General features: G+C 43.2%; 1 protein-coding gene across 2 annotated transcripts in view; it reads right to left on the minus strand.

Moving 5' to 3' along the window:
* Nucleotides 1-14,301, minus strand: part of TRAM1 (translocation associated membrane protein 1) — a 34,377-nt gene extending 20,076 nt beyond the window's left edge. The window contains exons 1-4 of one of the 2 annotated variants that reach the window (XM_027561156.1): nt 13,370-14,301; nt 3,303-3,366; nt 1,421-1,539; nt 1,190-1,306 (exon numbers count right to left, since the gene is read on the minus strand). In XM_027561156.1, coding sequence (XP_027416957.1) covers nt 1,190-1,306; nt 1,421-1,539; nt 3,303-3,366; nt 13,370-13,492 — 423 coding nt within the window. In that variant the 5' untranslated portion in view covers nt 13,493-14,301. Of the gene's footprint in view, nt 1-1,189; nt 1,307-1,420; nt 1,543-3,302; nt 3,367-13,369 lie in introns of both variants that reach the window. The other variant, XM_027561155.1, reaches the window with a different exon arrangement.
* Nucleotides 14,302-14,729: the final 428 nt, after the last annotated feature.

A 14,729-nucleotide genomic window follows, 5' to 3' on the forward strand; every position in this document is an offset into this window, starting at 1 on the left:
CCATCTCAAGTTCCAAAGGGTCCACGGAAGTCAAACACTTTAGATGTTTTAGTTATTTTTCATTCAGTCGAACTGCTTACTTTAGTGATGGGAAAATCAATCAGTGATGTGAAGTTCGAAAAGACATAATTCCTGGCTTTTGAAATTCTTTCAATCCAGGAGAGTAAAAAAGACACATATGCAAACACAACCAAAAAACAGTAATGGCACGTAACAGTCATCAAGGAAGAATTTTTTCTCGGGGTAATCAAAGAAAGGGTTCCAAAAGAGGGGGCACCTGACAGGAGACAGAGGAGCAAGGTGCTGCCAAGTTTTATAAGATTATGTCCACAGAAGGAGAAGGAAACAGCAGCCCACTCCAGTATTCTTGCCTGGAGAATCCCATGGACGGAGGTGCCTGGCGGGTTGCACTCCATGGGGTCGCAAGAGTCAGACATGACTGAAGTAACTTAGCATGCATGCATGCATGTCCACATAATAACCATGTCTTTTTCTTAGATAACCAGATCTGTTTAGTGAGAATTATCACATATGTATATATAGAAAAAACTGAAGCAACTTACCCTTAATACCTATTGAGGTTTTAAACACATTTGTTTTTTTAAAACTGTGTAAGACAGAATTTGTGTACATCAATAATAATAAAAAATTTTCTGAGTATATAAGATAGATTTTAAGCTGAATTTTATATTCATCTATAAAGTATCACTAAGGCAGGAGTTTACAATGGAACAAGCACTGGACTTGAAAAGCTGAGTTTTGGTCTGTCTCCAACTGTGTCATACCCTGGAAAATTCACTTGGCCTATTTATTCATCTCTAGTATACATGCAACCTTGTGAAAGTAGCACTGATAATTCACCCTTTCTGCTAATACAGAGCCACTTGCAAATGACTACAAGATATGAAGACAACATTCAGATCGACTAAAACTGAGTAAGGCTTTCTGGAACACTGAACATAGTTGGCAATTTTTGCTGTATAAAAACTTAAAGAGAGGCTTACTGATGAAACCTGATTTATACTAGTTCAATAGCAGAACTCCTAATCCTAGATAAGAACAACAGAAGAGGAATTTTTCTAAGGTTCAGGGTTTGCTTATGAATGCTAAAAATAGGACATCATTTCCTGTTCTGAGTACATAATTAAATACTCTGAGAGATGAGAATTTAAGCATAGTACATACTTACAGATACGAGAATGAATGTGCCCCAAATACAAGAAAACAGGTAGAATGCACTAAGCTGACCAGATTCATTAAACTTGCTGTGTTTCGTTTTGGAGAAATGCATTCGCCTGTTAATTTTCTAAAAATAAAAACAATTGTTAATTTAAGATTATAAAAATGTATTTAACATAACTATAATGGTATGGAGAGCTAGTATTTTACAAAGTATAGATTTCTAAGATTGTATACTTACATCCAACACATATTCTTGAATTATGGCATGAATAATTATCGCCACTAGCATGTAGAAGAAAACTGTAGCCAAATCTTTGATACCATAGTAATAAAGGAACGCTGATTCAGTAGCTTGTTCTTCTGAAGGCCAAACAACAGGACACACACACACACAAAAATATACATAAGATTATAAAAACAGCACTAAGTACAACACAGTTATGGAAACAAACAAAAGAAGACTAATCTAATAAATAAGTTTATAGAAACATCACGGAATATGCTTTTGGACACCTTGAGTCTTAGCAGCGATGAAAACTGATATTACCTAGAAGTCTAAAGTTTCAGAAATTACTTACAAAGACTTGACACAGGTTAGTTACAGCCATTAAAGATCAGAACACGGGGTGGGGGAGGCCACACTCAGACCCCTGGATATCCCAGGGGCAGAGCAGGTTATATTTCGGTTGTATCAAAGTAAGTTATACTTAGCCCATTTGCCTGTGTTTTCATGGAACTTTTGAAACTTTCAACTTTCTAGCTCTATTCTTCAAACTAGATACCATATTTATGATTCTGATAGAAAAGCTGACTTTGATTTGATTTAGTTTTGAACTCTAAGCAGGGAAGACAGAAGCAACTGCTGCAATTGTTTTCAGTCTTTAAAACTGCTAATTTTCCAGAACAAGACTTAAGCAAATACTTGTGAGTTGGTAAAAGAGCTTTGTTCTTCTCTGGCATACTCAAATTTCTAAACAACTCTGTGGTTTTCAGTAATCTGATATCTAAATTACTAAACCAAATATTTACAAAATGATAAAACTGAACAAAAACCCAACTCCATGTTGTGTAATTATTTCTTACATTCTAAATAGAGAGACTGGGGACAAATTTACTGCCTGAATATGTTATCTTGTTAAGTGAATACCCCACCCCTCATCCATGCTAATTAATTACATTACTATATTCAACTATAATCAATTTTCAATAACAACTTGATTCTCACCTAGCATAATCTAGAAAAAATTTTTGAAATAAAACCTAAAAATGTAGTTTGGATGCTATTCCCAAGATATCTCTTAGAGCTTACTGTCACTCTTTCATCAAAATAACTGATAGAATGGTAGAGCACAATCAAAAAGCAACGATAAAATGGGCTTGCTGCTGCTGCTGCTCCTAAGTCGCTTCAGTCGTGTCCGACTCTGTGCGACCCCACAGATGGCAGCCCACCAGGCTCCCCCGTCCCTGGGATTCTCCAGGCAAGAACACTGGAGTGGGCTGCCATTTCCTTCTCCAATGCATGAAAGTGAAAAGTGAAAGTGAAGTCGCTTAGTCGTGTCCGACTCCTAGTGACCCCATGGACTGCAGCCCACCAGGCTCCTCCATCCATGGGATTTTCCAGGCAAGAGTACTGGAGTGGGGTGCCATTGCCTTCTCCAAAATGGGCTTAAGAGGGTTCTTATTACAGTTCCCAAACAGAACTCATAAGTCAAAAAAACTGAACCTGAACATTGGGCCTTTAGAAACCTTGACTCAACAAGGACACTTCAGACAAATGCAAAATATCTATTCTTAGGATTTTCTTATGAAAAGATCAGAGGGAAGAGAAGGACAAAAAAAAAAAAAAACCCCACAAAAACCCTGTTCTTCCATGGAATTTCAAGCCCACTTACAAAAGTACACAGTAAACATTAAACACATAAAAACTGATTTTCATACAGGGTGAGGTCAACCCAAAACATCAGATCTTGCATTATGACAAAATCATCAAGAATAATATTCATTCTCATCATGAATGAGATCTGTGAAGATAATGAAGAACCTAGCATTCACAGAAATTTCCAAATCTGCCCAAATGAACTCTTCTACTTAACCAGAAAATTTCAAAAGAAAGCACCTACCTGTGGCAGGGAGGGTAACATTGTACTGAAGAGTAACAAAAATGATAGAAACTTTTGCTGTTATCTGGAAAGAAGAAAAAGATCAGGTCAATTTGTGACTCTCACCCAAAGAGCAACTCCGGGGGAAAAAACATTTCAAGTTCTGTCCCTACATCTAAGAACCAAGGAGGGCCCCCCAGTTCCTGTGTCACCCGGACAGGCGCAACTGGGATCCCCCCTCGCCAAGGAGCTTGAAGTTAACTTAATTCACCAGAGCAGTCTGCAATTTAGGTGGGATTGTGCAATGCACTTCTAACTTTAAGATTTCAAAAAAGAGATACTGCAGTTCCAGTAAACAGTGTTTTTGATAAATAATGTTTCTCTCTCTACCTGTACAATGAACACAAAATTGCCATCAAGAAAAATTTTTAATGTAAATGAATGAAAGAAAAGGGAGCACCGTTACCAGGACGAAAACGGACCAAAGGTAGGGTCTGTGGCGTTAATCCCCCACACGCACGGCACAGATACACGGTCAATAAGTGTTTAACTGACCTGACGACTGGTATAAGCAAAGTGGTCACAACAGAAAAATGGAACACTTACTCGGTATTTATAGGCACCAAGCACTATACCAGGCAAGAAATGATAACAGAGATGAATGATATGATCCAGACGACTCGAAACTTATTTGGGTTTTGGAAGAAACAAATGGTTATAATACCAAAGAATCAGAGCCAACAGGAACTGAGGAGAAACAATGCATTTTTTTTTGTTTTTGACTTCTTCCTGGGGTGAGGAGTGAGGTTCTGTTTTCTTCTGGAGGTGAGGAAAGGCTCTGCAGGAGATGTGGTGCCTGAGCAGCTCATGCTGGCAAAGAAAACTTCCCTCTCAGGGGATGGAAAGGACAGCCCAGGTAGGAAAAAGGGAAGCGCAAAGGTCAAGAAGCTGGAACCAGGAGGTCAGGCGTAACAGGTGGACATGAGGAAGGGCCTAGTGTGCTGATCTAAGTAGTGTAGACTTTATTTTAGCCTGACCAGACAATTTGAGGAGAGGGAGTTACTGGTGTTTAGAGAGACAGCTGACTGTGGCCCAGCGCTGGCCCCCCAAGTCACCCTCAGATCCACACTCCAGCTGGCAACCAGAATCTTGCCCTCCATCAGGTGATCACACTCCCCAGGCTCACCCACCCTTCCTCTACCCACCCCCGAAGGTCCTCCAGTTGAGTCCCATTCTTTGCAGGATGAGAACAAACTCCAGGGTCTGGCCCTGCCTCCTGCACTCCTCCCACCCAGGGCTCTGTGCACATCTGAAACACTGCTGGAAAACCTCTCCAATCGGGATCTCAGGTCAACTACACCGTTTCAAGGAAGCCTTCCCTGCCTTTTAGGATAGGTCATTTCCTTTGTTAGACGGCCTCAGAGACCTGGGTTCCATTCTTACAAAATGCACACTCTGGGCATGGTGATATTCATACTGCTGTTACCCATCACAGTAACCTCTGTAAAAGCCAGGACTATGCTGATTTCTGTTCATCACTAGAAGCTCAAAGTCCAGCAGGGTGTGTGGCATTTATTCAGTGATTGATCAACATTACTAAATAAATATCAGACAAAAATAAATTGGAGCAAGGAGGCAAGTCAAGTATGAGAGAAACCCCATGAAAGCTAATAAGGCTTGAACTAAGGCAGCGGTGGTAGAAGAGAGGTGGAACTTTTGAGGCAGAATAAGGTTAGTGGAGGTGATGGAATTCCATTTGAGCTATTTCAAATCCTAAAAGATTTGATGATGCTGTGAAAGTGCTACACTCAATATGTCAGCAAATTTGGAAAACTCAGCAGTGGCCACAGGACTGGAAAAGGTCAGTTTTCATTCCAATCCCAAAGAAAGGCAATGCCAAGAACTGCACTCATCTCACATTCTAGTTAAGTAAGGCTCAAATTTCTCCAAGCCAGGCTTCAGCAATATGTGTACCGTGAACTTCTTGATGTTCAAGCTGGTTTTAGAAAAGGCAGAGAAACCAAAGATCAAATTGCCAACATCTGCTGGATCATAGAAAAAGCAAGAGAGTTCCAGAAAAACATCTATTTCTGCTTTATTGACTATGCCAAAGCCTTTGACTGTGTGTATCACAATAAACTGTGGAAAATTCTGAGAGATGGGAATACCAGATCACCTGACCTGCCTCTTGAGAAATCTGTATGCAGGTCAGGAAGCAACAGTTAGAACTGGACATGGAACAACAGACTGATTCCAAATAGGAAAAGGAGTCCGTCAAGGCTGCATATTGTCACCCTGCTTATTTAACTTCTATGCAGAGGACATCATGAGAAATGCTGGGCTGGATGAAGCACAAGCTGGAATCAAGATTGCTGGGAGATGGTTTGGGAGAATGGCATTGAAATATGTATATTATCATATGTGAAACGGATCGCCAGTCCAGGTTCGATGCATAATACCGGGTGCTCGGGGCTGGTGCACTGGGATGACCCAGAGGGATGGGATGGGGCGGGAGGTAGGAGGGGGGTTCAGGATGGGGAACACATGTACACCCGTGGCGGATTCATGTCAATGTATGGCAAAACCAATACAATATTGTAAAGTAATTAGCCTCCAAAAAAAAAAAAAGATTGCCCGGAGAAATATCAATAACCTCAGATATGCAGATGACACCACCATTATGGCAGAAAGCGAAGAAGAACTAAAGAGCCTCTTGATGAAAGTGAAAGAGGAGAGTGAAAAAGTTGGCTTAAAGCTCAACATTCAGAAAATGAAGATAATGGCATCCAGTCCCATCACTTCATGGCAAACAGATGGGGAACAGTGGAAATAGTGGCTGAGTTTATTTTTTGGGGCTCCAAAATCACTGCAGATAGTGATTGCAGCCATGAAATTAAGACGCTTACTCCTTGGAAGGAAAGTTAAGACCAACCTAGATAGCATATTAAAAAGCAGAGACATTACTTTGCCAACAAAGGTCCGTCTAGTCAAGGCTATGGTTTTTCCAGTGGTCATGTATGGACGTGAGAGTTGGACTATAAAGAAAGCTGAGTGCCCAAGAATTGATACTTTTGAACTGTGGTGTTGGAGAAGACTCTTGAGAGTTCCTTGGACTGCAAGAAATCCAACCAGTCTATCCTAAAGGAGATCGGTCCTGGGTGTTCATTGGAAGGACTGATGTTGAAGCTGAAACTCCAATACTTTGGCCACCTGATGTGAAGAGCTGACTCATTTGAAAAGACCCTGATGCTGGGAAAGATTGAGGGCAGGAGAGGGGGACGACAGAGGATGAGATGGTTGGATGCTATCACCGACTCAATCCACATGAGTTTGGGTAAGCTCCGGGAGTTGGTGATGGACAGGGAGGCCTGGCGTGCTGCAGTTCATGTGGTCACAGAGAGTCGGACACGACTGAGTGACTGAACTGACTGAAAGTTTGTTAAGCAGGAGGGAAGAATCAGAGATCATGTACTGATGCTTCAACAAGTAGGTGAAAAACAATACTATTAATAAAAATGGGGAATACAGGAGGAACAACAGGTTTTAGGGAAAGAGGAGTTTTCAGTAAACTTAGATTTCTTTGAGATGTGCAGGTGGAAAGACCAACAGGCAGGTGAGGCCCGCTCCTGGAGCTCCGCAGGGAGGGCCAGGCTCAAGGATTTTTGGACGTCTCTCTTTATAGAGAACAGACAGTACACAGTGGAGGCTGTGGAGATACGTAAGTCCTCTGTAGAGAGTGTACAGGACTTGATAAGCAGGACAAATCAGAACCATGGAGAGGGCAGAGAAAGGCTGGTGGGGAAATAACAAGAAATGATCAGAGAGAAACAGCAGAGAATGAAGAGAGCTGGATACCCCAAAAGCCAGAGGGGAAACATTTCAGGATGGTGTGGACAATAAAGCCAAAGCTTCAACAGAGATGTGTTAGGAAAAGAGGACAGTGGACTGGACAATTTAAGAAGTCATCAGTGGTCACAGCTTTTGAGTGATTCCAACAGAGAGTGAGCGAAAGGCACATGACAGGGGTGTGGAGAGCCCAAAAGGAAAGAACACAGGGGTTCCCATGAGAGAAACCAGGTCAAGGCTTATGTTGTTTTATGATGGGAGGGACTGAGCTGGTGTGAGGGTGGTCAGGAAAGGGGCTAGGGAGAATTTAACATGTAAGGGCATAATGGACAGAAGGATCTGGTAGGGAATGAAACACAAGGATAGCTGCTGTTGTTCAGTCATTAAGTCATGAGCGACTCCACAACCCCATGGACTGCAGCATGCCAGACTTCCCTGTCCTTCACTATCTCCTGGAGTTTGCTCAGACTCTTGTCCATTGAGTCAGCGATCCCATCCAACCATCTCATCCTCTATTGTCCCCTTCTCCTCTTTCCCTCAATATTTCCTAGCATCAGGGTCTTTTCTAATGAGTGGGCTCTTCGCATCAGGTGGCCAAAGTACTTCAGCTAAAGGTTAATCTTGAACTGTTTTCCTCTTACACTAAGCAGAAGGTAAAGACAGGACAGATAAATTCCAAAGACAAGAAACTGAAGAAATTCTCTATGGCGTGGAGGGGAAGCAATGTTATCCGTTAAGCACAGCTGGGGAATCCAATGAGTATTTTTATAGCTCCTTTAGTGAAAGGAGCTGGCCAGGGAGAAGTAAAAAGATCCCTGAGTATTACTCTTGTCTGAGGTCAGAAACCTTTGACTTGTAATATTATCTAGCAGCCTGAGTCCACGACTTTCTCTGACAACCCTGAGCGATCCACAAATGGGGAGGGAGGGAAAAGGCAGGTGCCAGGCTGGAACCACGGCTGGATATGTATAGGTCAAACAGGGAGAAAGACCAAGAGGGAAAGGGAGCTGAGGGCCTGGGGAGAGTGTGAACAGTGAAGTCTGCAGGGAGAAAAGCAAAGCAACGAGAGGCCACTATACTGAAGAAAAGGAAAGGGGACAAGGCCCCACCAAAGTCTGGACTAGACGGAGAGCCAGCAGGTGAGCAGCAGAGGTGGGGAGATGCACAACGCACAGGTTGTAGGGGGGCTCTGCTATCCTGGAGTATAACAGGCCTGTGAGAGGAAGTCAGGGTAAGGCCCCTCCAGCGAGTTGCTGTGCTAGGTAGATACAGAAAGCCACTTGACTAGAAGAGGCCAGTAAGGCTTTTCTGTATTACATTCTAGGTCATTCACACGAATACACTACAGCAGAGCGATGACATGTGTTTCCAGGGTAACACTGCTTTTCTGCAATTCTTTTAAATAAAGTTGATGACTAAATTTAATGCTTTAATATCTTGTTTAGATTTCATATACAAACACACAAACATACTTTGCATCCCTGTTTCTAGTTTAAAATATGAGGGCATCACTACTGTAGCTGAAAAAACTTCTAAGTTTTTTTAAACAAATGACAAGGGAAATTCTTCAAAGATAAATTTAATATCAAATTCCCAAAGCAACAAAAATTAGATTATCCTTTCATGCTAGGCTTCCAAATAAAATTAAAATCTGGCTTCCAGCTAGCTTAGCATGTGACAGTATGTAGAATAATAAGAAGAAAAATACAAACCACACACCCTACAAAGTTTATAGGAAATTTTTTTTAAAAAAAGAAGAAAAATTAAACCAATAATCGTGCTTTTAGCCATTTCCAGGCCTCCTAAGTGTCATATCCCAGCCAACAGTGTTTTAGTTAACTAATATTACAGTTGATCAATAATAAGACAAATTAGTTGGAATAAAATATGCTACAGAAATACATGGGCTGCCCAGGTGGCGCAGTGGTGAAGAATCCTCCTGTCAATGCATAAGATGCAAGAGACAAGGGTTCAGTCCTTGGGTCGGGAAGATCCCCTGGAGGAGGAAATGGCAACTGGCTCCAGTATTCTTGTCTGGAAAATCCCATGAACAGAGGAGCCTGGAGCACTACAGTCCGACACGCTGAGCATGCACACACAAGAAATATATAATGCATTCAAAAGTAAAAATAACCGAGTTTATGACAACTTGGGACATTTGAAATACTGCTCTCCATTTATAAGAAAAATATGAGACTTATTCAGATATATCTTCAACAGGTTACCATGATGCTTAATGAATTATTTAACTCAGCACTGATTAGAATTATCCTGAATATCATAATATTTCTTTCACGGCCACCAGCGGGGCTTGGCAGCTTGTCATACAGAAATGTTAACTACACTGTATTTGCTAGAGGAAAGAGTGACTACTACACGGACTGGATGCCTTAGAGATAAAGGCAGTTTCTGAATATTAAATCCCACTTCCTCATTGACATATAAAATTAAGTTCTTAAAAAAAAAAGGAAAGAAAATGGTGGCATTAAGACAAGCCACACTTAAAAATAAAACAAACCTCCAAGTCTGTTCCATGATACTTGCAATTATAAAGGTCCCCCTAACCTGGCATGGCAAGAACAACCTGCACTCCTGAGTATGTGTAAAGTAACTCCCTTCCAGTAGATCTTCCTCGTAGAGACTCTTAACTCCTCTTCTGCATCCTCGCTTTTGGAAAGCTTCTCAAGTATCCTTACATCTTCTAACTATTAAATTTTCCTCACTCCAATATGAAGTCATGAATTATACACCACGATTTGCAGTATGTGGACAGAAACTGACTATACTAAAAAACACGTAATTTCAAAACTCACAGCAATTTCTGAGAACACAAAGTTCCTTGTAAATTAAAGTCTTCCATTTCCCCCAAACTATTGCTTTATCAAGAATGCATGTGTGTGCTCAGTCGTGTCTGACTCTTTGTGACCCCATGGACTGTAGCTCGCCAGGCTCCTATGTCCATGATTTTCCAGGCAAGAATACTGGAGTGGGTTGCCATTTCCTAATCCAGGGGAATCTTCCCAACCCAGGGATCGAACCTGAGTCTCCTGCGTATTCTGCATTGGCAGGTTGGTATTTACAACTCTTTAGATGCTGTTAGAACCTTCTCTCACATAAAAAATCTGTCTTCTATTGTTTGACCTTGATAAATACCTAAGGAATAATGAGCTATCATTTATGGCATGTCTCCTGTAAGCTAAACTTTCAACTATGAATTATACAAATTAATTTAATTCTCAGAGTAATCCAATGAGCCCTATCTTACAGAAAAGGAAACAAGTTCAAGAAGTTAAATGACATGCCCTAGGTTACCAAGTTAGCAAGCAGTCGAGCCCTACCTAACTCCCTTTAGCTTCAGCGTTTATACTGAGTCTTCATTTTGGCTAGTAATACAGTATCTATTACTGCTTTGTCAATTTCACCATAAATCCTCTGACATTTTCTCAATATATTTACACAAAAGGCTAACAGTTCTGTTGCAAAAATATCAACTTCTCTATTATTCTAGCACAGATACCATCATTCAATAACTACGTTAATGGTGAGATTCATCAGCAATTATTTTTAAAGCAGCAAAACAAACCAGTAAATTTTTTTCCCATGTGTAGATAACACTCTTTTAAATCCTAAAACTTTAACATATGGCAAGAAAAAAGTCATGGGACATGCATGAACTTTCTTCTGTATACTACTTCAACATTCTTTTTTGCACTGACTTTAAAAACTTCTATTTAGATCTTTGTTGAGTCTATTTAAATTGATAAATTTTACAGATGTAAAGGTGAAAATCCCTTCACTGTTAAAAAAAAAAATCATTGACGTGAGGAAGTTAACAGGTGGTGAACTTCCCTAGAAATGTAGTAAGAGAAAAAAGTTTACATAAAAACAAAGTCAAAAATTTCTTAGTGTCAGCATTTCTGATTTATATTCCATTTCATTCAAAGCACTGCAAATACATTTTGCAGATAATATTACTCCTAAATTTTATCTTCAAAGTCAGGAATTTTTACCATGTGGAGATGGGTTATGGCAAGTCTTACAAAACTGTTCAATATAATACCAAAGCAGAAGGTATATATATGTAAGTATAATATTCAGAAAGTGAGTACAAACGTTTAGCGTTGCATTTTTAATATCGTACATATTCATACAGTACTTTCTAAACCATGAGATGCCTTCATACCAGGCTATCTGATCCTTGCAAACAATGGCGGTGAGAAGAGCACACGTGGTATTTCCTTATACACAGAAGAAAAACTGAGGCTTACCCCTAGGTCATTCAGGTGGTAAGTAGCACAGGCCCAGCCTGAAATGAACTGTATGGCATGTTCATTCCCTTCTACCTCCCCATTTAGGAATACTCACTGCCTCCTTAACTGTGGACTAAGTGGGCAAAAATGACACTATCAAGAATTAAAAAAACAAACAAACTATATCTAGATCAAGAAAAAGCCCATTTGAAGATGAGCAGTAAGTCTGAAAATATTTTAAGTATTAAAATATTCAATTTCTAATAATAACATTTAAAAGAGCCACACAGGCTCTATTTTAACAATTTAGTCATCTTTTGGTCACTGGCAGTCTCATTCCACTAGTTTTTCTTAAAGTTTTTTTTTTATTTAACTACTGTTAATTTAATTATTTGTGAGTTGGAAGCAGGATTTCTTGTCTTTTATTGGATACTGTTCACACTGAACTGCATATGAAACTCTTTACTGCTCTGTCTATATTTTGCTAACATTTTTATTGGAGCATAGCTGTCTAACAATGTTGTGTTACTTTCTACTGTATTGGTAAAGTGAGTCAACTATACACACCCATACATCACCTTTTTTTGGATTTCTTTCTCATTTAGGTAACCATAGAGCACTGGGTGGAGAAGGCAATGGCACCCCACTCCAGGACTCTTGCCTGAAAAATCCCATGGACGGAGGAGCCTGGTAGGCTCTAGTCCATGGGGTCGTGAAGAGTCGGACACGACTGAGCGACTTCACTTTCACTTTTCGCTTTCAGGCACTGGAGAAGGAGATGGCAGCCCACTCCAGTGCTCCTGCCTGGAGAATCCCAGGGACAGGGGAGCCTGGTGGACTGCCGTCTATGGGGTCGCACAGAGTCGGACACGACTGAAGCGACTTAGCAGCAGCAGCAGAGCACTGGGTAGGGCTCCCTGAGCTACCCAGTAGTCAAGAATTCTTAATGTCACTCATTAAACAAGTATTTTGTAAGCACTTCTTAAATGCCGGGATATATTCTAGGCGCTGGAAATTAAGAAAAACAAAACAAAAAAAACCTGTGCCTTCACTGAGGTTACATTCCAGGAGGGAGACAATAAATAGGTAAAATAATGAGTGTATTTGGTGGGGGCTCTGGAGCTACAGAGAAAAAGTTAAAAAGGTAAAGAGGATAAGGAACGGGCGTGTGTTTTGGGGAGCGAGGGGAAGGAAGCCGTAGGATGTTACCCGTTCACCTGGCAAAGTTTATTACCCACATTCAACAGCTGTTAAGTAAGTCATCATGATACGCGCTACGTGGGAAGAGAATTTACACACTCCTGACATTTCCATCCTCTCCTACTTCAAGAAACAAAAAGAAAATTATTCGACTCCTCGGCACTGCTGCTCTGTACCCCGATTTCTGTATCAGACCTTGTTTCTTTAAGGAGAGAGGAAGCGCGGGGCGGGAAAAAAAAAAAAAGTTCGATCACTGGTAACAATACCAGTTTGGGAGACTGAAGTTCTTAACAATCGGGTGGGTGATCCTGCGGCGATCGCTCGCTGCCCCGTGTGGCCACCGCCCTTCCAGCGGGCAGCCGGCGCCCGGCTCCGTCGGTTTGCCCCCCAAACCCCGCGAGGCCGCGGCCCCCGGGTCTCCCCGGCCCCCAGCGGCCTGGCCGGCCGGCCGGCCATTCCCCAGCCCGCCCACTGCCCACAGCCAGCTCGGCGCGCAGGGGCCGCCCCCGCAGCCCGCCGGCCCCTCGCCGGCTGCCACGTAACCCTTCGCGGGAACCAGGAACTGCGCGGCCGGCGGGAGGGGGCGACGCGGCGGCCCCGGCCCCTGCGAGCGGGCGGCGGCCAGGCCCCCGGGGCTCCGCAGCCCCAGGCCAGCGCCGGGCGGGGCGGGCCCGCTCTTTGGGGGCCGAGGGGCCGGCACCTCCCCCCTGCCCCGGCCAGGGCCCCCCCGCGGTCCCGGACCGAGGGGCTGAGCTGGAAGCCCGGGCCGGCGGCGGGGCGGGCTGGGCTCACCTCGAACATGAGCCCCAGCAGGAAGACCATCGCCACACAGGAGACGATGTCCGCGTGATTCTGCAGGACGAATTCGTGGCTCAGGACCGGGGGGTTCTTGCTGCTCTTCTTGCGAATCGCCATGGTGAAGCCGCCGCCCGTGCCTGCAGGTGCTCCGCCCCGGCTCCGCTTTCCCAGCTGCTCACCGACTCTCCGCCGCCGCCGCCGCCGCCTCCCTCTGGCTGCACCTCACAGCCCCGCCGCTGCTCGCTGGGGCTTCACTTCCCATCCCACAGCCAGTACGCAGCCGCCTGGGCCACCCGAAAAAAAAAAAAAAAAAGGCGAGCCCACGGCGGAAGCGAGCATGCGCATTGGGAGGGACGGCGCTCTCTAGTGCCGCGGCCGCTCTTGCGAGCCCACAGCGCCGCCTAGGGACTGGAGGCTGTCCGCTCGCGGCCCGGCTGGTGGAAGGAACCTGAGCGGTGCCCCGCCGGCTCCGCGCCGGGGCCGGGGTTGGGAGTCGTTTGAGGCGCGAGTTCCCTGTGCCCCTTTAACAGGCTGATTCCGCGCCGAGGTCCGAGGGCGACCACGTGCTACGGTGTGCACTGCTGTAAGCGTTTCCCCCTGCCCTCCTGGCCACACTAGGCTTGGGTGTCAGTGCCTGCTTCCACGTTGATTGTCCCTTCTTGAAAGCCAGTGCCACCAGCAAGATAATCTTGCTACCTACATGACTACAACTTAACTACATAATGATAAGGCCATTCTTTGGTGTTCGCATTTGCCTTAAAAGTTAACTTCAGAATTATTATTAACACACCTGAGGACTTTTTATTGTTCTTTGTAGCCTTGAGCTAGTTTTTAAAAAAGAATAACTATTTGGTCTCACCTGTCCATTCCCATACCCCAACGATGTCTGAAGAGATCAGCTTGGGTTTACTGGCTTCTTACTTTTTAACAACACTTCTTGGTAATCAACGAGATGGTTTTTAAAAGTTTATGGATTAGACATGTCCTCCTTTCTCATACTTCTACCCAATATAAGACTTCTGGTATACTTTCTCCCGATGGACTGTGTCACTGTCTACGCATTTGCCAAATCTAGAAATCAAGTCATCCTGGAGTGATCTCTTTCAGCGTCCTTCATATACAGCCTATTGCCACACCCAGGCCATTCAGTCCCTCTCCCCATTTATCACTGCTGCAGCCTCAGGAGGGGACTCATCTCTAGCCTACAATATTACAACTCTGGTGAATCCCTTAATGGTTTAAGAACATGGGTTTTAAAATCAGAATTCTGATCACTTATTACCTGTATGATCATGGACAAGTTACTTCATCTCCATGAAATTCAATTCCTCATTTATTTAGGTATTCAAAAATT

The sequence above is a fragment of the Bos indicus x Bos taurus genome, chromosome 14, assembly GCF_003369695.1.
Source record: "Bos indicus x Bos taurus breed Angus x Brahman F1 hybrid chromosome 14, Bos_hybrid_MaternalHap_v2.0, whole genome shotgun sequence".
Classification (NCBI taxonomy): domain Eukaryota; kingdom Metazoa; phylum Chordata; class Mammalia; order Artiodactyla; family Bovidae; genus Bos; species Bos indicus x Bos taurus.